General features: G+C 43.8%; 1 protein-coding gene across 1 annotated transcript in view; it reads right to left on the bottom strand.

The window, feature by feature from the left end:
* Nucleotides 1-23,829, bottom strand: part of clmna (calmin a) — a 29,145-nt gene extending 5,316 nt beyond the window's left edge. Inside the window, exons 1-9 of the mRNA XM_084481754.1 lie at nucleotides 23,420-23,829; nucleotides 9,574-9,635; nucleotides 7,416-7,511; nucleotides 6,377-6,460; nucleotides 5,938-6,030; nucleotides 4,131-4,330; nucleotides 1,381-1,574; nucleotides 947-1,029; nucleotides 1-779 (exon numbers count right to left, since the gene is read on the bottom strand). The exon at nucleotides 1-779 is cut by the window's left edge and continues 1,231 nt beyond it. Coding sequence (XP_084337880.1) covers nucleotides 1-779; nucleotides 947-1,029; nucleotides 1,381-1,574; nucleotides 4,131-4,330; nucleotides 5,938-6,030; nucleotides 6,377-6,460; nucleotides 7,416-7,511; nucleotides 9,574-9,635; nucleotides 23,420-23,504 — 1,676 coding nt within the window. The 5' untranslated portion in view covers nucleotides 23,505-23,829. The remainder of the gene's footprint in view (nucleotides 780-946; nucleotides 1,030-1,380; nucleotides 1,575-4,130; nucleotides 4,331-5,937; nucleotides 6,031-6,376; nucleotides 6,461-7,415; nucleotides 7,512-9,573; nucleotides 9,636-23,419) is intronic.
* Nucleotides 23,830-26,582: the final 2,753 nt, after the last annotated feature.

Below are 26,582 nucleotides of genomic sequence, written 5' to 3' on the forward strand. Positions count from 1 at the left end.
GCTTTGTTCTCATCTGTTTTCTCTTCAGGCACATGCATGGCCGCCTGATGGCTCTCATTAATGTCAAAGTCGGCCTGGCCTGTCTCCTGCCCCTCCTCCTGTTCTACAGCCAGCTGTGCTTGTCTCTCCTTGGAGCTCTCCATTGAACTCAAAGAGCACACACCTTCATCCACAAACAGCTCGGGGGCCAGCAGCTCATCCGGCGCTGTGTCTGCGTAGAAAGGCACGGGGCCCTTGTTCGCCGTAGGGGCCTCTCGGTCAGGGGTGGCCCCCATGTCCCAGGCCGTGCCACTGTCGCACAGCGAACCATCGCTGGGGCTCTCTGCCCACCCTCCCTCCTCCTGCCACGAGTTTGGCGAGCCAATGGCAGAGTCGCCGATGGCGGAGGAGGAGCCGACGGGCGAGTGGACGTACGACGGCGCCGGGGAGCGGGAGGTGGAGACGGTGAACACCTCCCTTACCTCCGGGTTCCGGGGGTCCTCGTCGCCGTCGGCCACTGGGCCCGGGTCCAGCAGGGAGTCCTCGCTGGCCCAGGAACGCGCTCCGGCACGAGCCGGCTTGTGGGCGAGGGACACCACCACGCCCCGGTCTTCCGACACGGAGGACAGGAAGATCCGGGGCACCGGGCGTCGCGGCCGGTCCTGGTCAACGGTGTGGGGACGCTTCTTCAGGCGGCTGCGGTCCAGGCTGTTCTTTATCTGGTGGTCGGCGTCCAGGTCGTGCGTGTTGAGGCGGCCCATGGACACGCTCCGCTCGATCACCAGGCTGGGCTGTTCCGGCTGGCACAGGAAAAGAACCGGAGAGAAGAGAATTGGTGAAGAACAGGATAGTGTGGTGGAGAAAATAGGAAGAGAAAATATAAATCCATGAGAAGATTAAAAGGATTTCAGTGTGGAGGAATGACACGCTTTAAATAGACGAGGAGCTAGGGATCTGTATTCCTCACCTCCTCCATGCCGGGAAAGTGTTCCAGGAACTGGGACACGTAGGTCATAATGCACTGCTCCTCTGGACGACTGATGGTTACATCTGGAGGGATAAAAGAAAATGATATATGTGGGTCCTTGGTAATATTGTGGATTTGTATATGAATATTATTCTCATATGCATGCCCTTACATTTCATTCTATATCAATTTGATCTAAATCATGATTGGAATTCATGTAATATATATATTGCATATATGACACTAGAATCGCTTGATTTTTCTTTTGGAAGCCAGTTAGAAAATAACCAATCAGAGTAATGGTCAATGGAGATATAAATAAATATTTATACATTAGAAAATGATACATATTCTCAATTAAGGGTAGCCGAATGGTTCCAATACCTTCAATGCAGTTCTTAACTACCAAGCTAAACGATAGCATGCGACCCTACCTTCTGGCTCCAGCAGGCGGGGGATGCCGAGGGTGTAGTGGGCCGTCCTGAAGGCCTCCTCCAGGTTCTCACGGGGGGTCCTCAGCAGGGCCCGCCTCATGTCCACCAGACTGGGGTCGATGGACTTGATGACGGCCAGGAACGCCAGGCCACTGGTCCAGCTCTTCCCAAAGTCAACTACGGCAACACCGTATCTACAGTGTGGGGGGGGGGAAACACCCAACAAAACATTGGGGTTAACTCAAAGACAAACTAGTCACCCACACAGAGAGGCAACTGCAATCTGTGCTTGTTTCTTCAGCCCAGGTTGTTTTTCACAGTTGCAGTGAGGAGAGAATGATTTAGAATATAGCAAGTTCAACAATACGAGAAGCCCAATAAAAATACTTTACACAAACACCATCTGATGAAAGATGATTGCAAAGTGTTTGTTTCTTTGTCACACAAACTATTGCCAGAGAAAGTCCCTGGCACTAGAACAGAACACGTGTTTGATTCCGCCTGTGGCTTCTCATTTTAGTGTTGTGTTATCAGTCTCGGTCTCCGTTTTTTATTCAACACTTGCTCCAAGAACCAATTGACCACTTAGCCACCAGTGCTGAGTGTGTCAGGTAATGGCTTTCGGTTGCTAATTGTTTTCATGTCAAATTATCCCATAGCAGGACAATGAACCCTGACAGCTCACCAGCTCTACATCACCCTGAATAGGCTTCGGAGCTCACCTTATTAAATGTCCACATGAGGTGCGCTACAAGCCCTTTCTCTTAGAGTAGCAATGAATGGTCCTTGGACTGTGTCAAATACAATTGAAGGATGGATACGTTTAATGTACATGTTTCTTTGGCAATAACCTTTTTACATCTGAGAAGCCTTTTTTTTGTCTGTATCGTTTCAATGTTCTTTATCCACTTTACCGTTTGCACTCCTGACCCACATTCGTCAGGCTTACAAAGAGCTACTACCTACTGCGCTACTACCGTGACAACGCGCTAACCTACTTAAACGTAAATTCAAATATTTATTGTTTCGCTGGGGGAAATTAGGTGTGCAGCCGGGGTTTGAAGATAAATACAGAAGAAATACAAATGATCATCAAAAACAAAACATCTGCATGTAACTAAAAGTAAGAACGAAAATAAGACAACAACAATAAAACAATGGTGCGAGGTAGAGACACAGGGCAATAAATAAAGAATTAAAAAGCAGAGTCAACCAATTAAAATAAAAAGCCATTAATGTGTCAGTCGGAAGTCATAGAAACAAAGTAGACCTTAAGTCACTAAGTCCTCCGAGCTCTCACCCTGAAACGGCGGTAAGAAGACAGACACTTTACGATTCAAATGTCTGTCCGACCGAAGCCACGTTCCAGGGATCGTTGTCACATCTCACATGATCACTTGCAAATATCGGTAGTCATAGCAACCCGCTACTGAACTGATTCAGCAATTCATCTATATGCTAGCCATGCTAGCCTGCTGCATAAGCAGGTTATCCTCCTTGTTTAAAATAGATCAAAATCAATATGACTCGAATAAATTACAGTCCAAACATTTTGAGGACACCATCTATGGTAGTTTGAACTGGTAGCCAAGTCAACCGCAAGGTTGAAAAATTTGTACAAAGTAAATGTTGCCCTCATTTGCATATTGAGGGTGAAAGCAAAAACTTGCTAACGAAGTGGTCTGGGGACAAGCGCATAGCGACAGGTGTCACTTACAATCCATCTAAGACATTCCTTTCACAAGCTCACACTCTGTTTTTCTCTGCAGATCGGTCTGGCCTGGATCCCATTGAAAGCCTTTTCCAAATATAAAGAAAAGCTGGAATGCTCGAACACCGCAAGGCCACAGCCATATTCAGAAACCGTGGCCAGCCACTGACAAACACTGCGGAACACAGACTTGATGAGCTGGACGAGGCGACCGTAGATACGCATACACTACCGTTGAAAAGTTTGGGGTCACCCAGACAATTTCATGTTTTCCATGAAAAGTCACACTTTTATTCAACAGTTTTCAGTTGTGCTCACATTATTGTACAAGGGTTTTCTAATCATTAATAAGCCTTTTAACACTATTAGCTCAACAATGTACCATTAGAACACAGGAGTGATGGTTGCTGGAAATGGGCCTCTGTACACCTATGTAGGTATTCCAATAAAAATCAGCCTTTTCAAGTTAGAATAGATGTCTCGACTGTATTTCTGATTAATTTAATGTAATCTTCACTGTAAACTTCTTCAAGGTCGGCTTAGCTCAGGAGGTAGAGCAAGTTGATTTGTAACCAGAAGGTTGCTAGTTCGATCTCCGGCTCCTCCTAGTGTCGACATGTCCCTGAGCAAGACACGTAACCCTAACTGCTCCTGACACACTTGCTGTCGCCTTGCATGGTTGACAACCATGTAATGTATTTGTAATAGTACTTTGATATTACGTTAAAAAATATATATGTATATATAATTTCTATTTTTATACATTCTTTTTTTTCGGAAATTCCTCTGCATACCACCAAATAGCGCATCTTACCACAGTTGACACTTAACGCTAACTGCTCCTGACATACTTGCTGTCGCCTTGCATGGTTGACTACGCCGTTGGCAGAGTCAACCATGCGATGTGTATTAACCGTTGTAAGTCGCTTTAGATGAAAGCAGTGCTTTTCCTTCTAAGAAACAGAAGAAGTAGAAGAAGAACAGAAGAACAGAAGTAGCAGGTTGAAGAACCGAGCGGCCGCCTCGGACCAGTACTGACTTGCGCGTGCGTTTCTGCACCCACTGCAGCAGCTTCTTGATGGCGCGGCCGTGGCCTGCGTGCCCGGGGCCGGGGGGCCCCCGGCGCTCCTCCGAGGGGGTGCTGGAGTGGGAGGTGTCCGAGTCCGAGCTGGTGGGGATGGACGACAGGCTGGAGGTGGAGGGGAACTGGCTTCGGATGTTCCCCGTCAGCTCCTTGATCTGGGCAGGTGTAGGGGCAGAGTGGGGGGGAGGAAAGGCAGGAGAGGGTGGGAGGGTGGATATGGAGCCGAAGATTAACCTCACATCGGTCATATCTGTTTTGGATAGGGGTGGACGTTAGAGATGCGCGAATCGGCTATTATTTCATCCGCAACCGCATCAAAAAACGCATCATCCATCCGCCATCCATCCGTGTTTTGGGTTATATATTTTTAATATATTTTTTAATTGATTGGTTAAACCGCCACCTGCCCGAATTTAATTAAAATATAATTTTTTGTCACGTCAGCCGCCCGATCCGCGGTTTAGCCGCGGAGTCCGTGGCTGCGACCGCCAACCGCGCATCTCTAGTGGACGTGTAGAGGCAAGAGGATGGTTGCTTTGCCGTTTTGTACGGTGCATTTCTAATGCAGCGATGCACTGGTCTGTGACTTTCATATTTCCATATTCATAGGGTTTTGCCTGCATATGGATGCAAAGACTTATGGATGTTTCATGGTGAAAAACATTTGCTATGATGACCTATTACTCAATACAGGATTATTCAGCGCAGGCTTTTTTCAATTTCAGAATGGGCCTTACGTAAGCAAGCAGAGAGCAGCACTTAACAGCAATTAAACAGCAACTAAAGGACACTCAACTGTTAAAAACAGGAGCAAAACAACATCAGAATGTGTGCAATGCAGAGGAGCACCAGAGCAGTGCAGGGAGCAGGAGCTGCTGTGGGTGAGGGAGCTTAGACCATACGTGCACACTCACTGTGCGCACGTACTGGGACCATCAGTGTGGGCTTACATTAACTCTGAGCAAACGCCTCCATCCGCTCCCCCCCCTCCCCCAGAGCTTTGCAAATGAAAGCACTCTGGACATAAATCTGCATCCATACGTCTCTATTATATGCCTGTAATAAATTATTTCAATTTCATTTTCCAAAGGCAAGGGGAGCGAGTGAGACTGCAAATGAAACAGGGGGAACTAATGAAGGACCATAACAAAGAGAATACAAGGTTGAAGAAATTTAAGGAGAGAGATGGGTATTGCGTTACCATAAGATGTGATTTGGAGTTTGTGTTGTCTCAAATGGCATTAAGGTTAATCCAACCTATCAACAACCCGACTACAAAAGAGGCTGATATTGAAACAAGAATATCACAGGAAAGGCACAACTTATTTTTAAACCCCATTTGTATGATCATATGGTTAATGTATTTCCATTTGTAATAGTATTTTGATATTATTATGTTAAAAAAAATATATGTATATATAATTTATTTTTTTATACATTTTTTTTTCAGAAATTCCTCTGCATACCACCAAATAGCGCATCGTACCACAGTTTGAGAACCAATGTTCTATTGTATTGCCCAACACTTGGCTGAGTTTGAATGGACATCAACAACTGGATTATCAACACAAATTGCAGTAAACCAACAAACAGCCAAACGGCCTGGTATACTTACGAAAGCCATAAGCTGTACATCTATGCACACTAACTTTGATAAAGTAGGTAGGATGTTGGACGCGGCCACAGAGCCTATCAATAACAAGGATAAGAGCAAAGCAAGAGGATGGAGGGCGTCCAATCAGATGCGAGCACGCGCTGATACCTGGAAGAAGAGGATGATGTTCCAGATGAGGCCCAGGATGATGGAGGAGTTCCCGTCAGCGATGTCGGCCGCGTCAATGCTAACCAGCTTGACCTGTGTGTGAAGACACAATGACACACACACACACACACACACACACACACACACACATACACACATGCACACATGCAAAACACACTTTGAATAAGCAAGCTTTTGGAAGATGGGAGGTGGGTTTAGTTGTATGATTATACACAGTTTTAAATACTTTTGATACTACTTTTATTTAATTTCTATTTTTTCTATACCTGATTTAATACACTTAAATAAGGGTATTCATTTACCTTAAATAAGGGTATTAATATACCCTTATTTAATATGTATTTAATACCCTTTAATTGTAAATGTTAAATGCAAATCTAAGAAATGCTATCTTTCTCCATGTCGTTGTGTAACTTACATTCCTCTCCTCCAGGAAAGTGAGGACCTTAGCGATGTTGTTGAGTCTGAAGATACGGTGGGAGGACTTCTTGAAGCCGTGGAGCTGGAAGGGATTCAGGATGAAGATTATACATTATGCTGGTACCACTGAGTAGTAGTACATTCATATAAATCATGAATGTGCTCATGAATCATTCAGAATATGCATACAATAAACACAAGTACACAAGTTGCAATGTGTAACATTTGAACTAGCTCGTAGTTTAAATATCAGCAATCGGGATCGCGATCGCGATTGCAATAACATCATTAAATCACATCCTATGATGGATACTTTCAACAAATGAAAAATGCTGGCCAGCCCGTACCTCTCTTTGTTTACAAAAGTCTTACTATCGACACTCACTAAAAACCCTCTCACCCAGCCAGCCCAGCTTTGCTACATCACACAGTTGCACAGTTGGAGTAGACAAAACCCTGTTATTGACGACTACTACTACTACTAATACTACTACTAATACTGTTACTTAGCCTGGCTATTGCCAGACCAAGCTCAATCGTAGATTGCACGTTGGTCTGGGGAAGCTGCTGTCATTTTCTTCAGCACAAGAGGCGTGATCAACGGGCCTAGTTCAACTGACTCTGTACGCAATTGGCTGCCTGCCGTCGCTTCCCTGTCGTCATTGTGTTAAACCAGCCAATAGCGCGCCTGGGGGAAAAGCCAGCTTGGTGATTGGCTCCCGCAAAAACGTATTGAAACTAGAAAGAAATGTATTGCTCTTCTCCAGACCCTTCTGCAGGGCGAACTCAAATCGCCGGCAGAATGGGCGGGGCTACCCAGTCTAACTGTTACTGCTACTTTGCTACTTCTACTACCAATACTACTACTACTACTACTACTACTACTACTAATACTACATTAGTATTGATATTAACAATATTAAGAACAGCAACACATAGCAAATATATTGTCAATCAAATTATCTCCTACTGAAGCCATATAATTAAACTACATGGCATTAGTTATTGTAATAGTAATGAATTTGCTCTGGTCTCACCAACTGGCAGCCAGAGAGCTCCTCCAGCAGGGCCATGAGAATACGGCCATCTTGGATGTCCCGGAACAGGTCCTGGACCTCGGTGGGCGGGTCACACTGAGAACAGGCGAGGGGGGGAGAGAGAGGGAGGAAGAGAGGAAGTTAGGCAGACAGATGCAGAATAAACAGATCAAACTGAACAATCTACCAGTAGGCAACTTCTGCTGCACAATCCAAGGTGGCATCGCACATGGTTACATAGGAATATATTATGAATTCATTAATGATTGTGCTTTCAGATATTCTTGATTTTGTTATTGTTATGTTAATATATATTCTTTCCCTGGTCATGAATGCGACATTAACGTTTAATTCTACAAGTTATTGAACCTAGTTGGGTTCCCTGTATTGATAGAACAACAAACGCTGCAAAAAATGCACATTACCATTTATTGATTCATGGATTATTGATTGTTGAACCAACGTGTCATAAATGCTGTCAAATGGATTGTGCTGAAACCGTAGCGTCATCTGATTATTAATGTCAACAATTGGGGTCTGCTTGGGTTATAACGTGACAAATGTCCTCATTTCCCCTGTGAGAATCGGTGGCCCCTAAGCCTCTCGTCCGCAGAACCCACACAGAGAGGGCCCGAGGCGTGCTCGCTTCCATGAGAGAAAAAAAAAAGTGCTGACACAAAAGATAAAGACTGGGCTTGGGAAGAAATCTGCACCGTCGCAAAATCGAAACGCTGTCGTTATCACAACAAGCCATTGCTCTATAGGTTCTTAAGCAGTCAAGTTGAATTGACACATTCATTTGCTTGTCTGCACATAGTGAACTGGTGGGGGGGGTGGGGGGTGGCAGAAAGGACTGGAACTTTCCAAACACAGCCCAAGACAAATGTATGATTGTCTACAATTGGTGGGACAGAGAATTGACGCCGTGCCCCACAGTGAACAGAGGAACAGAAGAAGAGAGAGGCTTATTGTGTGTGCGAGAAAACAAAAGGAGCTTAACCACACAGAGTCAACACCCGGCCGCCACTCTACCCTCCCCTCCGTGGTCTTGGTGACTCGTAGACGATAAGACAGCTGCGGAGCAAATATGAAAAGAGGTGGCGCACAAAAGCGCTGTCCAGTATACGCAATGATGTAAAGACTGCTGTAGGGGCAGCAAACAGAGCACAGTGAAACCCATCGGCGCTCGATGGGATTGTCAGCGTTACACATGTGTTGTGTGTGTAGGCGTATTTTTTATGTGCGCATTAAACTCAAGCGCCCGGTGACATTGAATGATGATGACATTCACAAAAAAGGCGATCGATTGCAATGAAATGCAGAGCACTGCGTAAGTGTGTGTGTGTGTGTGTGTGTTGTGTGTGTATGTGTGTGTGTGTGTGTGTGTGTGTGTGTGTGTGTGTGTGTGTGTGTGTGTGTGTGTGTGTTTGATAGGAGCGTACTTATTTAATGTGGCACAGTGATTGGTGATTAATAATAAATGTGTAGAAAGGTAAGGAATTTACAGATTGAACCCGCACACACACACACACACACACACACACACACACACACAAAACAGACTACACTGGGCGGCTAATGCTAGCTAGCAGACAGCTTCCCCACGCAGAGTCTCTTAGATTAGCCCTTGATGGTGTAATAAAACTTTAATGACCCCCCCCCCCCTCCCCCATCTATAATTGAAGGGTGTCCGAGGCGCGGTAGGCTGAACAAGTCTTTGTGCGGGGGTCCTGGGGGTGTCGATGATGTGGCCCCTGGGGGGCCGGGGAGGCCATGTCGCCTTGCGGTGCGGGGGCCCTTGTTGAAAACCCACGTGGTGTGATCAGTTACACCGGAGTGGGGTCGGGTAGCGCAGCGCTCCACGACGTCGCTCGTGGTCGAACGACGGACGGCAAGGTGCAGTGTACACAACGACGGCCCCAGTAGACCACACACACACACACACACACACACACACACACACACACACACACACACACACACACACACACACACCGAGGGAAACAGAACGACCACACAATTACTGGGGCGGGACGGTGGGGTTCAGCACAGGGCTCTGGTGTGTGCGTGGCAGACAGTCACTGTTTAGGGGCGGTGGCGGTTGGCGTGCAAAGGCCGCCGCCGCCCCAGGCTTCCCCTAGGCGGCTTAACAACAAACCTTTTCCAGGTGGAGGTTCATCCATCGGGTGAAGGTCCGCTTCTGCACCACCTCTCTTTCCACTGAGAGAGTGAGAGAGAGAGAGAGAGAGAGAGACAGGGAAACAGAGAGACAGAGAGAGAGAGAGACAGAGAGAGAGAGACAGATGTAAATCACAGGGTTATACTGAATACAGGTTAGACATCCAGATGGAGATGGATCACTTTATGAGTCACCACCACCAGTCAGAATAGCAGCAGGAGTAGCTGCAGCTTCAATCCACCCCCCCCCCCCCCCCCCCCTCTCCGTCCATCCACCCCCGACACCTTGCAGCCGAGCATGGACGGATCCACCCACCATTACCCTTCTGCTGGCTGGGAACAAGCGTCTGCGTTACCATAGCAGCATCAACATGGTATCCAGTGTGCACGCAGAGACACACAAACAGACGCACACCCACACCAGACGGAATGACCGTGTATGCCAAGTACCAACATAGAACTATATACAAATAATAGTAGAACTACATACCAGAGCAACATAGAACAATGATAAATAACACTCATAAATTGTGTTTTATTATCAACTTTACTTAACTGAGCTGTGATACACCTATTGGTATTACTATGGATATAGTTTCACTCATTGTCATTATATTCCAGTCTTCAGCTCAGGAACATGAGATATATATATATATATATATATATATATATATATATCTATAGTCCTAGATATATATAGCTATATACCTATATCTCTGTATCTATATATAAGTGTCTTCAGGCAGAGGAGAGCACAGAAGTTGGTCGAGGCCCATGGGGCTTAGTGAGAGAGCTGCCACTGCCTACGCTGGTAACCACGGCAGCAACACAACGCTGTGGAGGTCAGTCTGCAGGGTACACATCCCTCTGTAGTGAGTGTACACAGTGCAACACATTCACATTTACATATAGGGAATTTAGCGGATGCTCTTATGCAAAGCGACTTAAAATAAGTACATTGGTCAGAAGAAGGTGAAACAATATTTCGCTATGTCGCTACAGTAAGGATGTTCATAGAACCAAGTGCCAAGCACTAACAATCGCTAGGTTAATCCATTCCCCGTATACAACAGAGATAGCTAGGATAAGACCCAACAGACACCCCCCCCCCCCATCTGTAAATTTCAGAGCATTAGCAGAGTGTTTTCCGATAGGAGATGACAGTCAACAAGGCAAACATTGGAAGATACTAACGTACAGCCGAAAGACTGGTGCATCTTTACTGTGTAGATTGCTGCTGCAGCGAACAGGGCTTTTATTTTGAAATGTTTATCATGTATAAATAATGAGTTTCAGCAGGGGAACTTTATGGCAGCTCACTCAGTGTTCCTAAAGCTGCTGCTGGTGCACCAAGGACGTCGGCGATATGCCCGGTGGAGACCCAGTTGGTATTCTGGCCTGCAGTCCAATTCTTCATGTCATTCAGGCTCTTCTTCAACCCACTTCTCTCCACCATTCATATCCAGTACAATGCAGCCATGTTGACACATCCATCCAAATAATGACAATGTGTTTTCAGAGCCGCATCCCCCTGTGTTGACGTAGTGTTCGCAGCAGTCACCAGACATTTGATCTGTATTCACACGGTGCGGACCGCAGAGCCGGAGCCCATTAGTCTCTGTCAGACGGGAGACGTGTGGAGAAGAACGAGGGAGGAGATGAGAGGGAGAGGTGAGGAGAGGAACAGGAGTGAGAGGAGTCCAGAAAAACAAACTCTCCCACAGCCATTTGTTCAAACAGCAACACGTTAATGCTTGTTTAAATTCAAACGACCTGAAATAAACTGAAATAACCAGACTTTTGGTCACTTAAGCACGATAAAACACCACCACTCACAAAGTGGAACATAACGGATACGTGCCGAGCTATGTTCCGCCGAGACCGGACACTGTGACCTCATTATTCATAAATATGTCAAAACATTCCGCCATTAAGGCCTCGTACTCAGTCCTCTCTACGGGAGGGGAGTGGAACACCTCGGCCCGACCGGAGCCAGGTCCGCCGAACACAAACCACAACCCTGACTTGGACAGCACACCAGCACAAAAAGACATCAACAGGTGCCAACGAATCTGAACCCAAATGGGTGAAGAAGCCTTCTTAATCTTGTTAGATTTCAGCTTATTTCTAAACTGTTTGTATAGACTCTGCGTTGTGTATTTTTCGTCGTAGTAGTAATTCTTGAAGTGGAAATCAAGGAAGCTTGACAGGTTGGATCAGAGGGTCGAATAGATGGTTTATTCCAGGATGGTGAGGAGCAGTCTCACGTCAGTCTCCTGACGTGCTCCTTGGCTATCGATCCCTCTACTCACCGAACCAAAGGTTTGGGGCGAGTATTATAATGAAAAAACATGAAAAACAAAAGAACAGATGCAGTCTCTCCCTTGATAAGGTATATGGCCCTGGCTATGCCCCAGACGACCAGGTAGGTTCATCCTTGTTGGGACATAACAAATGGAGGAACGTGAAGACAGAGAGACACTAAAATACACCAAATTCTACATCTTCTTAAAGTGTAGTGCCCTTGTGATTTTTGTAAATGGTGAAATCGTTTCATTTCAATATAATAATAATAATACTTTTATAAATATAGTAATATTGTACATATTGTGGCAAGCAGCACGTGAAAGACGGGAGCCCATATTTAGCAGTATACATTTCACGCGCCCCTTACACCGCACGACTACGAGAGTTGCCTTTATTAACGCACACTGAACATGGAAACACAACCCACTTAACCAATGAACTTAACGTGATGGTGGCGGTGGCAGTAACGCCAACTACAAAAATACTCCACCACAAGACGTACTCCAACCCTTTAACCTCACACAATGTCACTGCTGCAAAGGACCTCTGAGGGTGCTAGAAGATCTAACTAATAACAGTCCGAACCTTCCCAGGATCCTTTGCGGCACTCGGGACCGGTGTCCATGCCCGCGGTCGCCACAATGTATACAGCAATAATAAGAATTTCATCTTAGTTTCATTTTACTTTGAAAGGAATGTTGTTATTTTCTATTTCCTGATTCAAGGTATGATGTTTTGTTGTTGATGTTTGTTTTGGTCATGTACGTTTTTAAAGTTGGAGGAACATTACAATTTTTACTTGGACAGTTTAGTTTAACGGAGTTGGCTAGGAAGGCTAGCAAAGTTTATGTGAATTAACAAGAAAAGGAGAGACTAACAAGAAAAGGAGAGTCAACATTGTGTTGACTGACTGAACATGTGTGTTGTCGGACAATAGACCAACAATAAAAAACAATATATTTCAAGAAATACATGAATCCTATGGTCTTTATCGTTACGGGTAGAAATACTGGTATATTGCGTGTGTTCCGTTACTAATTGAGTGTGCATGGGAGATGTATTTTACGACAGTATAGATACTAAAGCTACCTGAGGCCTCTCAGTCACCCTAGCAAGAGGTACTAGTCAACAGTGTTATTCTATAGTAGATCTCATCTAGGCTCCTCCCGTGTAAATACTACGGTAAAGATAAGAACCTTGTTAGAGTTTAACAGCAATTCGGTGAGACGGCTAGACTAAGTCTGTCTCGACACTACTTGTCAAACTGACTTATTAAGAAATCACTACAAACTCTGGTTTTCTGGCCGTCCTGGGGCAGAAAGAGAGAAACCCTACTTTTAATGAGATATGTGGTCATTGTTTATTGCCTGATGGGGTGTAAATAAAACGACTCACAATGGTATTGCTCGTTTGTGTGTGAGTTTAGTTTTTATGAGATATGATGTAATAAAATCTCTTTTTATGAGAGATTTTTTAAGTACAGCCTTTGTATCTTCAACATCTATAGTGCCCGGAAACAACTGACTATGTGACTATTCACTGACAATGTGAGAGTGGGCACACAGAGCACAAACACAAATATATTGCACATGGATTTGCTCCATATTTAGCATAAATAAGCTAAATGCCAAGAGGTATCTTTTATCCTGAAGAGGGGGCCGGTTTCCCCACTGGCCTGGATGTCATTGTCCAATGACAAATGGTTCAGAGCGGCCGTGGCACAGAGCCTGTGGTGGAGGGAGCGCAGAGACCTCGACGGGTCACTGCTCCAGGCTCTTAGAAACCAGAGGGACAGGAGAGAAAAGAGGAGAGGAAGTGGAGAATGTGGAGAGACAGACATGGGAGGAATCACAAAAAGTAACAGAATAGAAGTTAACATTAGCAGAAATTAAATGAGAGACAGATGGACGTCCGTGAGATAAAATCGTACCTCAGTGATCTGTTTCCAATGGCAACTTGCATGCTGTGTTTAATTTCCCCAACATAGCATTTTGCTAACTGTGTCTTTTTTGAATATAAAGGTTTTTGTACACACTGAATAGGTATGTGTTAGGGCTTTCAGCTTCAGGCTGGGATGTAGTATATTAATTAATTAATCATTGGTAATCAATTACTATACCAATGGTATAGAGTAAATATATGCAAGTCTATATGCAAATATTGAAGAAGTAAAAATGGGACTCGTATTGGGATATTCTACTTTTTAGTGATTGTGCTGAGGCCTTTTCGGAAACGTAGAACCTGTCCTGACACGTGTCAGATTAGATGGATCAGTGTGTGTCCCATCTTGCGTTCAATGCCAGTAAATTCCATATGCAGATCATGCAATGCATTAAGTGCATTGAAACAACAGGCAAGGGATCGTCAAAAATTGCTTGTTGCCATGAGCACCCAGACCACAGACCTCTGGTTTTGTTTATGCACAATGAACGTGCTTTTTGTATTTACTTCCCCTCAGCATATACTGTTGCAAAGGCCCCGCAACGACCCCTCGTCTGCTGTGTCACCTGGAATGTCCCCTCATCCACCTGAGCTGGGAACACGATTCATGGGGGGGGGGGGTTGGGGGGGATTATTGCATAACAACAATGCATCTGACACTGTGTGTGTGATGATGACCCAGGTCCACCACCTGGTAACACAACATTTGTCACCATTAATCACCCAATCAGTTTGTTTTAAAAGGAGGCGTTTGCTCTGTTGGACAAAGCTTCTCTTTGGTACAAGGACAAATGTGCAGGGGGTTTGGAAATGTTTTAAAGGAATGGATTATGATAATGTATATTTTTTGGTTGACCAGATCACGACCAAATCACCACCACAGAAGGCTGCACCACAGAGGTGCCATGATATTAGAGTTGGCTAAAAGTCTCCAAACTGAAAGCACCTAAGTGCATGGCTCTTTGAGGGGATCAGCCGATTACCACACTCGTTTGCTCTCCCAAAACGGCAAACATCAAACAGTTCTAGATATAGTTCTAGGTGTCTTATTCAGCCATCTGATCATACAGCTGAAAGCGCGCTCATACATGTCTTAGTGTCACAGGGAGGATCCTCTTGACACGACCCTCTTACATCGGAGTGGCAAGGAGGTAGTTTTTCTTAAGCTTTGCCAATGGTTCACTGGACATAGAATGTTAAGGAGGACAAGTTCATTATATGAATCCCGAATCCCCCCCATGAAGATGACATGAGTGGACACACTATAGTGATTAGTTACCCTTCATTGAGTGCAATAAGATAATGGGGAATAAAAGAAAAACAACCTCCATCATACTCCTGTAATGGCATTGCATCAATCATCCAGATAAAAGCACCTTAATTTGGGCCATAAGATATGGCCCATGGGAGGTCTAAGAAATGTTATATACACCAGTGGCGGCTGGTGGTTTTTAAAGTGAGGGAGGAAGGACTGCTTGCACTGTTAGTGGCGTATGGTGGCATAAGAATGTGAGACTCAAGTTGTTTCAGGGTGTTTTGGTGAACTACAAAATAGCAGGGAGGGATAATTATGTGAATAAAATTGATACAAAGCCACTAGTGGCAGCATTGTAATTCGAAAGCTGGTGGGCAAAATGTCTTGGACTACAAGGGCAGAAGGAAAGGATGCAAAGCCATTAGTCAAATCAGGCCTACTCTTGATTTGAAAAAAAAAATCTGGTCCTATCATTGGGCCTATTGCCCTCAATGACTGAAGCTATTGGTTGTAATTTGGTTCATCAAATGTTTATTTTCAGTTACAATTGTTGCACGAACATCCTTTCTACAATATCAAACAGAACAGTCAGAGTAACAAACTAGTAAAAGAACAACAATATTAACAACTATTTACATGGGTTGTAAGCCTAACATTGTTTGAGGTAAATGTGGATGTTGGTCATGGTTGAGGGACTTCATTTGTAGATCAAGTCAATCCTCCTTGAGGTTTGTGTTGCGAAGATATCAGTGACCTGGTCATACCAAACTGGATCTTTTTTTAGTGATTTCAGCATTTTCTTTTCAATCAAAATAATGGCCAGATTTGTTAACCTCTCCTGCCCCTGAACAGCCCACGTTGGAGATTTGACATTATTCATGAGCAAACAGGGCCAGCAATACAGTGGATTGCTTTATGTCTCAGACACAAAGCAAGTGAAATCATCTGAACGATAGCGCAGCGCGTATGAACCAACCACCGCGTAGTTGGCACGATTCAATCCCTTAGCTAGTCCCACCCACTCAGAGGAGGAGTTTCCTCCTCTCGTCCATTGACTTCCATGTAATCCCATGCCGCCAGTAGTTACCGAGAAATGAATGGGAGTCAATGGAGGCTGAGGGAGGAACGTCCTCTCCAAAGTAATATCCAATGGGCGATAGGGGGTGCTAATGTCCCTTTACTCAGGGAAACGAACATTACACGTACAAAGGCATTAAAGTAGTCATATTTAAGGGCATTAATTCATTACAGTAGTCTGGGCAATCTACATTTTTTATTCTCAACAATGTTAAGGAGGATCTTCCTCCCTCTCCTCACTGGAGAAGCCACCACTGATATACACATCAGTAATTCACATTACAAAGCTAGGGAGTCCGATACCAGTTTGTCACTTCCTTACACAGGGAAATCCTAAACTATTGGAATAATATTTATCCAGCATACTAAAACACTGAACGTAAGACGTCAGCAAGGGTTTTCAACTATATGCCACTGCAACTCACTAGTACAATATCATAACCATTAATAGACTATTCCCAGTAACTCCAGTTTGGCGGATGTATGGGATCTGTTTGGAGATCCAGTCTGGCATGTGTATGAGGTATGTTTGGAGATCCGGTATGTGATCTGTTTGGAGGTCCAGTGAGGGATCTGTTTAGAGGTCCAGTGAGGGATCTGTTTAGAGGTCCAGTATGGGATCTGTTTGGAGGTCTAGTATGGGATCTGTTTGGAGATCCACTATGTGATCTGTTTAGAGGTCCAGTGTGGGATCTGTTTGGAGGTCCAGTATGGGATCTGTTTGGAGATCCACTATGTGATCTGTTTAGAGGTCCAGTATGGGATCTGTTTAGAGGTCCAGTATGGGATCTGTTTAGAGGTCCACTATGTGATCTGTTTAGAGGTCCAGTATGGGATCTGTTTGGCGGTCCAGTATGGGATCTGTTTGGAGGTCCACTATGGGATCTGTTTAGAGGTCCAGTATGGGATCTGTTTGGAGGTCCACTATGTGATCTGTATAGAGGTCCAGTATGGGATCTGTTTGGAGGTCCACTATGTGATCTGTATAGAGATCCACCCTAATGTCAGTAAAATAGGGAATTTTATTCTAAAACTTTGTTTTTAATTTATGTTAAAATGTTGTATGTTAAATGGATTACATTTTTTTAATTAAATGGAATAGAAGGTAGAAAAAGGAAATCCATAAGACCTATTCTATACACAACAGTTTTAGTTCTAAGACTGACAGCGTTTACCATTGTAGCTTCCAGATCACGTCTGGTAACAGGCTTTACCTAAGAGCCCCAAAGTCAAGCGACTTAATGTCTCATCACAAGGCTTTCGCAGAGGACGGAAGGCCCTCATCACTCTAAACCCGCCCCATGGTACTCTCACCACTGACTCACGGGCTGTCAGGCCATGTTTGGAAAAGTGCACATTTCTAGCTCTCATCATATCCTTGGCTTTCACAGGCTCATCTAAGATTACCTTCAGATATCCAAGAAACGCCACCACACACAGACTTCTGGATACAAGTGCTCGACATGTTGGAATTTTGCACCACAGAAATATTTTTTTTCAAAGAAAATCTTACATATATTCATTAATATTTACATCATCCACATTACATCATCAAGTGGTGAATTGGTCGTAACTATTACAAAGGTCTGAATACTTTGGTTGTTCTAGTGAATTTTTGCATTTTAATGAGTTCTCCCTCTCCTTCTTGCCCATTCAGTTTTTTTGATATCTATATAAGGATACAGTGTAATAAAAATTCATATTTACAGCAGCCAGTTTCCCTGGAAACAGTATATTTTGTCAATGTGTGTGTGTGCAGCATCTATGAAGCCTACTTACATAACTAGACCAACTTAAAACAATGTTGGCCCCATGCTGAACGTGTTCATAAGTGTATAGTGTGAACCTCAGCTCCAGCCAATAAACAAGTTGACCTGAGTCAAACGCTGCTCTCAAAACACAGGACCCTGAGCTGACCTCAGACAATAATTGACAGTGTGTGGAGCATCGCTCAGGCAATCCGGTCAATCACTTATGAAACCAAGGTCTCAGCAGGCTTATCTGTCCCTGGGTAATGTGATTTAGCTCTATAACAGTTTTGAGGTTTTTCTTTTTGTTGAAATAAAATATAATAAAATAAAATAAAAAGGCTTTTTATTTTGCACCGAAGAGCCTCAAATTGTCTTGTGCAGCACAACTTACACTAACTAAAGAGCAATGCTCAGCCAGGTCTAGTATGACTAGATGGGTGGAGGAACGTTATCTCACTGTGGGTCCAACAGGGGTCATCACAGTCCCGTAGGACTGCTACGGGGCCATGTTTTATAAGCAATGCGTCACCTCGCTTCACTGGGCCCTCTCCCCTGGAAGCCCTGTCACCTCACCTCACAATTAACAAGAAAGTAGCAGCTTCATTTTAGTTTAATGAAACCCCCTCATAGGCTAAGATTTTGATGATTGGACTTAATACTGAGTTACAATATCAACACAAAATAGTTTTACCAGTGTTGGATTCTGCTTTTTGATTAGACACGGTAGAACTGAAGGGTCTCTTCAGTTCTCTTCATTCTTTAAATGATTTCCCTTTGAGTTCCTCCTATTGCTCCTGAGAATGACTATGACTAAATGTTTCAGGTGCAGTGGGTTGCAGAGAGCGGTGAGGTTGCAGAATACGACCAAATTAATACCCCCCCCCCCCCCCCCCCCCCCACACTTCTCGTCTCCCCCACCTTTCCATCAAGGTTTTTACTGCCAGTAAACCTTTTCTTTTTGACTGGGGAAACTTCAACCAAACCAAAAGAAATACCACAAATAAAATCATAAGTTGAAAAGAAGTAAGAGAGGAGGAAAAGCACCAGGGGGCAATGACTTCCTCGATGGCGGATATCAAAAATAACAGGATGTGCATTTAAGCCCCCATTACACTATAGTTAATGAGTGAAAGTAGACAGGCAGGCACCTTGCTCACATCTCAAAGACGATATCAACAAAAGACCAGAGTCTAGCCTTTTGTTCAAGCAAGGGAGGATTTGTTTGGGCAAAGGAGGACATGGTGTATCAGGTAAGTGCCAAGGTATCTGACGCAGCTTTCTAAATCCTCATGCAAGGAATCTACAGTACATACAGTGGCATTGTGTTAATAAATGTGCCACTCTTGACAGAGCAGATAAAACAATGGTTCAGTATTTAATCACAGTGATAATAACATGAAAATAAATCTGCAAATCTGGTTAGAATTTGCATTAACTCCACCTCTGGGAGTTGCTTTTTAGCCATACCTGCTCAGTTCCCAGTGTAGAGAGTGGATGGTGGGGGTAGAGTGGGTTATGTGGATGGAGAAGTGTTTCATAATGGTGGGGGTGGGAGTGAGTGGGTGTGTGTGTGAGTGTCAAGAGATCCATTAGATGACAGGTCTGAAAACCCCTGCGCTCGGGAGTAGGACTGCTCAATCATAGATAAAGTTCAGTATTGCAACTATTTGTAATAAAAATGATGATAGCGATGTGACTGGACCTGTAGGGCCATTTTAACGTTGACTTTCCATGCGTCACAAAAGGATGTTATGTAATTGCATCATTACAGTGTTGTGTAGGTCTATGCCAAAATACACTACATGTCCTGTATTACCTTATTGTTGATATTGAATCTTGTGAGTTGTAGTGACATATTAGTACATTGTGTGTAGACTTAAAGTCGCTGTAGGTACAATTTGAGAGTTGTAAAGAGAGAGCGCGAGAGAGAGCAAAAGAGAGCAATTTTGGGTAAATAAACAACCCAAGAAAACCCACCTTCTTTTCTCCCTCCCTGTTTCTCCACCATTGAGTGTTGAACTGTGCATTCACACACCTATGGTGGGGCTATAATAAAGCTGTGAGTGTGTGAACATGATTGACAGGCAAGCTGGATTGGAGAATCAGAGCATCAAGGCATCAAGAGATGCCCTGATTGGTCAGCAATGAGGTTTAAGAGACTAAATTGTAATAGAGGTGACGCAGTCAACTAGAGACCGATATTCTCTCAGAGCCTTTAACTCACTAATGGCAGACAGATGGCTTTTTTGCATTTCTTACAAATTAAACTCAAATAATAGGCTAGCCCTCATATTTAACTGTGCCACCTTTAATACCCTTTACAACAAATTGTCTTAACATTTCCAAATACTTGATTTATTATTCACTTCACTTAATTAAGAGGGTACACTTCACAACCAAACACCAGCCTGGTTCACCACAAGGTAATGGAAAGCGACTGTTCAATAGAGGGATTTTACAAGGCTGCTTCATATACTGAGCTGCAGACACACCTGCATCTAATAAAGCAAAGCAAGAAAGAGGGAAAAAGGAGGAGAGAAAGACCCTTGCCCACCAGTTGCCGACCTCTGAGGAGTGAGCTCACCCAGGCCTTTACGTCACCCAGAGGTGAACTGTTTACGTGACAATATAACCACTGACCTTTTAAAACCACCGCCAGGGTATTTTTAGAGGGAAGGCGGACATGGGCATGGTTTCATCATTTTGTTCACTTTGTTTAAAGAAAAAGGCTTTTTGTTCTTCTTTAAGCACTTACAGAGCAAGTATGGCAAACTGTTAAACCACAGGGTGGCTACTGGGTTGATTTATATTCTGTAAAAGCAACAGAGGTGAACACTGCGTACTAGTGAAAGTGACGAATAAGTTCATTTATGTGTAAATCAACGTTTATGTGTAAATCAACGTCCTTTCGGATCAGTTGTGTTCCAAAGGGGCTTCACATGGCCAAAAAGTGATTTGTTAAAGCCTTATAACTCCTTACCTAAATGCTGAAATTACTAGATGGAAAAACTGCAGTAAACCCCAATAGAATCTGCCTTGAGAATGGACTTACTGTAGGAAGACTGGGTTGAATTGGTTGGGCATTACCTAGTCCAGGCCTTTTAAGGTGATGTGCCAGTTCTGCTGTAATTCAAATTTCCATGAGGTGTTTCAATGAAGTCATTTCATTAGTTGTGAGGTGAAAGTCCAACATGATCTCATAAAGAACCTTCTACATTAAATGTCAACTTAATGAAAGGTTATCATTGAAATATAGTCGAGTCCAAAGCATTTTGTCCCTTCAGGGTCCTACCCCTTAAATTGCAGTGAAGCGTGGATCAAACCTCCATGTTCAGACTGCGACAAGACTCAGCCGGGATGCAATGTCCTGAATCCTTAAGCTTGTTTCTAATACTTGCCTAAACTCAGTTGAGTAGAATGTTTCTTGAATGCTTAAGTAGACTCTCTAGAGTCTCATCATGAAGGTTATAGTGCTGACCTTTATTGCTAAATGGACTAAGTGTATCTTAAAACCTCTGATCTCTAAGGTACAGCTACAGTGATGAAGGAGATAATCGCTCGTACATAAGATATTTACCACTTCTCACCTGCATATTCGCACGGATAATATCTCCTGTCCGGGTTGTTTGTGAGAAGCCAACGGACTGAATGGTCTCATTCTGATGATTACTGAGCACACATTAGAGGTAGGCTCACCATCTTCTAATTAAGAGGAAGTTAGAGCCAGAGGGGGACCCTCTAATTAGGGATTGACTCCCAAAGCAATAGGAATTTTATATCACAGAACTTCAAAGCCGCCACTTTGAAGATGTTGCACAAGAAAGATGTTGCACAAAATGTGAGTGGTTCATGTGAAGTACAAGCTATGGAAGAAGCAGAAAGGAGAACAGCCCTATCCAGGCAGATGAATACTGCATGAAAAATCTGCAGATGTAATCTGAAAGAGCATGAAGAAGACGTGGTATGAAACCACTCACCCAGCCTTTCCCAGAGAAGACTTCCACAGACTACAAATGTCGGTCTATGTCGTGATCTTTAGGGGGACATGCTGGTTAACTCATCATCGTTCTCCTCATTCAATAGCACAGGTCTAGTATTATCCGTGATAGATTCTATAGGCAGACCGTTTGGTTTACATCAAGACTGAATGTGATGGCCTCATCCCACCTTAACAGTGTCTCTCTGGGATGTGTGGTCTTCTGGGACAAAACCAAGTTCAATTACCGCTCTGATGACTGACTATAGTGAATAAAAACACATACATTTAATTTGAATAGAAACACACTTTAACTTAATCGAATGCCATCAATAATGTTTACACTTACACAACTACATTCTGGACTATATTTCTTAGTTCTAACTTCACAAATATCCCATTTCTGTTGGAGAAGACCACAATGCATTGAGTTTGACTAAAAATAATGAGGTTGATTTGGATGGTGTGCACGTGTGTCCATTTGTGTGTGTGTGTGTGTGTGTGTGTGTGTGTGTGTGTGTGTGTGTGTGTGTGTGTGTGTGTGTGTGTGTGTGTGTGTGTGTGTGTGTGTGTGTGCACATGCGCGTGTGTGTGTGTGTGTGTGTGTGTGTGTGTGTGCGCACAGTGTGTGGGACATGCATTGTGGGAATGCACTTCTTTTGAGACTTGCAAACTATATCGAAGCTCACTCTCTCGCTTTCTCTCCATCTTTCTCACATATCAGAGTCAGTGTTATGTAAGCTCCTAGGCCACTGTTTTAATGCGGCTGCTCATCTCGCTGCTCCCCTCCACACCTATGCAGGAGAAAATAGCTGTGACCATGTTTAGCTTAGATCTGGAGCCCCGTTTGGGATGCAACCTTCATGAAACATAGATAAAACAATCATCTAACCACCCAGCCCTGCAGACGCTAACCCTGCTTTTTGCATTTTCTTGTGGTGAGAATACACACACATAACCTCGCCTGCAGAACAACCCAAAGAATAGTGGTTTGGAATATATTGATGCTCCAACACTTGTTGCCTTGTTTGTTGATATTGTCTATACCCTGCTACTGTTACTATATACTGTTACTGTTAGTTTATGACACAGGAGAAAACCAAGCAATTCTCAAGTTGACAATTAGTTGTGGTTCCTCTGTGTAGCCTAGTTTTGGTCAAACGGGACAGTCGCGAAGGGTGAGGCAGGCGAATCCACAGGTGAAGTTATACACAAGCAACAGTGCACTGGGAACAATCGATTTGCTTCATGGATATTTACGGTACGTGGTATTTACGGCAAGGGCAAGAAGATAAATTAGATGAGCGAAAGTGCGGATTGAGGCGATGACTGTCACACATCCTTCCGTAAAAGTTGCAACTATACATAGTTTCATTGTGCATTAAAAAAATCAAACCAACCAAAACTATTGCAACGCAACCGATGCACGCATCTCATCGACTGCAGGATAACACGGTGGTTATAAGAGCGCAGGAACATTGTTATGCACGGATATCGGATTCCCTGAGGAGGACCTTACCTTGTAGATTCTGCACTCGTATGTCGCTGATTTGCCCGATGAATTCCTCGCGTTCGAACCAGTCTTCCCACTCGTGTCCCGCCATCTGTTCTCACGGGACAAGTTGCAAGTGGCAAGAAGACCGAAGCGATGCAAAAATAGTATCCCGGTAGGAGGCAGGCGAGGTGGTGGAGTAATGAGCTCCAGAGCCGCTCTGAGAGCCGCTCCGACTCTATTGTGCGGGGAGCCGAATGGAAGCCATGTGTGTGTGTGTGTGTGTGTGTGTGTGTGTGTGTGTGTGTGTGTGTGTGTGTGTGTGTGTGTGTGTGTGTGTGTGTGTGTGCGGTAGAAGAGTTGGGGGTGGAGGGTGGAGGTTCAAGAAGATCTAGGCCGAATACCCTCCCGCCGAGATGAATCTGCTCCGTGCATTGTTATCGCTGAGTTTCTTCCCGTGACGTAGACAGAGCTCTATTTTGCCGATGCTAGGTGTGTGTGTGTGTGTGTGGGGGGGGGGGGGGGGGGGTGGTGTAGTGGCGGCGATGAGAGAGGGAGATGCAGATAGAGAGAGGTTGATGCAGAGAGAGGGAGAGGCGGAGAGAGAGAGAGAGAGAGAGAGAGAGAGAGACAGAGAGAGAGAGAGAGAGAGAGAGAGAGAGAGCGTGGGACGGGAGAACTGCAGCACCTGGTTGGTACTTTAGCGGTGGGATGGATCAGGCTTCAACACACACCCACCACCAGCGGCACAGTAGTTGACGCATACTAATGGAGATTTATAGCCGTTGTTGGTGCAGGCTACCAACCCAGTCGGTGCTGCTATTGTGTCGCAGACTAGTCGGTGCAAGCTGTTTGTTCTGGCAGACCATTACAACGAGCTGATTAAGATCAGAAGGACCTGTATGGAAAACGGGATACTTAAAGTGTTGTGGGTGGGGATGGTTGGGGAAATACCTGAGGGGGCTTCCTGTAGGCTCAGTGTCACTTTATTCAGAAGTCCATGTGTTTATGGGAAAAACAATTGACACTTTAAACACTAAACCCAGATATACACATTTGTTTACTTTTTACTTACTGCATTGCAGCATTTAAGAGGCAACAACAATGTGTTTTAATATTTAACATTGTAGGCCTGTTCATGTACATTTCCGGATGATTTCTAGTATTTCTCCAGACCCACAAATGAAAGGTCAATATGGGACACAAACAAATATGAAGACAAACATACACAAATACATACAGAAACAAATGCAAACACATACAAATAAACATATGCAAAGACAGAGAGAGATTTCAATTCAGTATTATCCACCGAAATTCACCTGTATTTAACTAGGAAATAGGTTGGGTTACTCATACTGTGGCAATAGATTTCATTGGATATACTGTTTGCTAAAAGTTATTTGGGGTGCCACTGAAATGAGTATGTATATATATAAATATTATATAAATATATATAAATATATATATATATTAGGGGTGTAACAAAAAACGATTTGAATCGGAAAATCGATTTTGATTTAAAAGATGCGAATCTTCTGAATCAAACTGAATCGAATCGTTCCATTTTAAAAATTTATCGTTCCTGAATCGTATTGTACCCCATGTATCGAGATACGCATCGAATCGTCTTTTATTGGAGAAATGCACACCCCTAATATATATATATTAGCATTAGCATTAGCATATATATTAGCATCTATATTAGCATCTTAGGGAAATACTGTTCAAACTTATAAAAACTTATATAGCAGTAATATCATATTTGATATAAAAAAATATGATGGATCCTGTTCACTGGGCCAAAGGGGGCGTGGTCTCACACAGACGGCCAACCACTTCATCGTGACAACACATCGTGACACACATTGCTGCTGCTAAAGTCAATAATACGCTTTGTAGTGCGAGTGTGCCTTAGTGGATGTCGTTGTATTCTGGAAAGCAGCATTCCGCACAGGAGCCCTGTGTTCATACAGGTTGCAGTACATTCTTATCAGTAGTGAGCTATGTTATGTAAAACATACAGTGAGGTTGGAACCATGCAAATCCTACGCGGCCCTTTGGTGTGCTGTTTGACTTGAGAGGTCATGACATTAGTAGAAATGCACCACATTGATCAACAGGTAGGTTGTCTTCTAATGCTATTAATACTACTGTAACCACCTTCAAGGAGTTCCAGTCAATAACCTGAAACCTTCCGTCAACAGTACATTTTGAAATCATTTCTCACTTTTGCTATTTTTAAACACACCAGATAATAAAAAATAAATGAATCAATCCACTCCAAGGAGAAAAAGGGGTTTTGAATAGGAAATGGGTTGCTGAATAATGAATAAAAGTTATCTTCGGGCTTGCTGTGATCTGGGCCAGAACACGCCGTCTGCTTTTTGTACTCTCTTGTCCCACACAGGAAGTGGGAATTAATTATTAATGAGGATGTTTACACCCACACACACGGAAGCTCATTTGCCTTTACAACAGGGCTGGGCACCACTGGGCTATATTGGTTTATACACCCAGTGTGGGTTATATTGAGGATGTGAATATCTATAAGTATCTATATATATGTATTAATATTAACATTATATATATATATATATATATATCTTCTTTATATATGTTATGTACACTATATGTATTTTTTTTTTTATATCTGAAAATATATACTGTACGTATGCTACATGATGATAAATAACATAATTCTCCATATGAACAGTAAGAATGACGATTCAGCTGTGTTATCCCCTCCACATGTGTCCTGCGGTGCTACCCTTACCTAGTATCATTACCAAGTCAGAGAGACAGACATCGGTCTGGTTATAGATGAACGTATCTAGCTCTAAAGCAGCTGGGGGAAGACCATTTAGAAGGTCTGCTTTAGAGAGAGGATGTCCAACTCTTAACTGGTACGGATGAACTACGTTCTCACAACGTATAGCATCCCGAATACTCTTGGTCACACTGCTGTTAACTTGGCACAGGAGAGATTAGACAAACACAGGCTCAAAGCACAGCGGGACACGCAGTGAGCGGGAAGAAGGATGATGTAATGAGTCCAATAAGTGACAGATTGAAGCAGAGCATCCGGCTGCTGATGGCTGGCGCCCCCACACGCGTTCCTCACCCGGACAGGCCTCAGGCCTCGTATCCAAGGACCCCCCGCATATGAATCACACTGTTTATTTGTGTA

This window comes from Micromesistius poutassou (assembly GCF_964030765.1).
Source record: "Micromesistius poutassou genome assembly, chromosome: 17".
NCBI classification, from domain to species: Eukaryota; Metazoa; Chordata; class Actinopteri; order Gadiformes; family Gadidae; genus Micromesistius; species Micromesistius poutassou.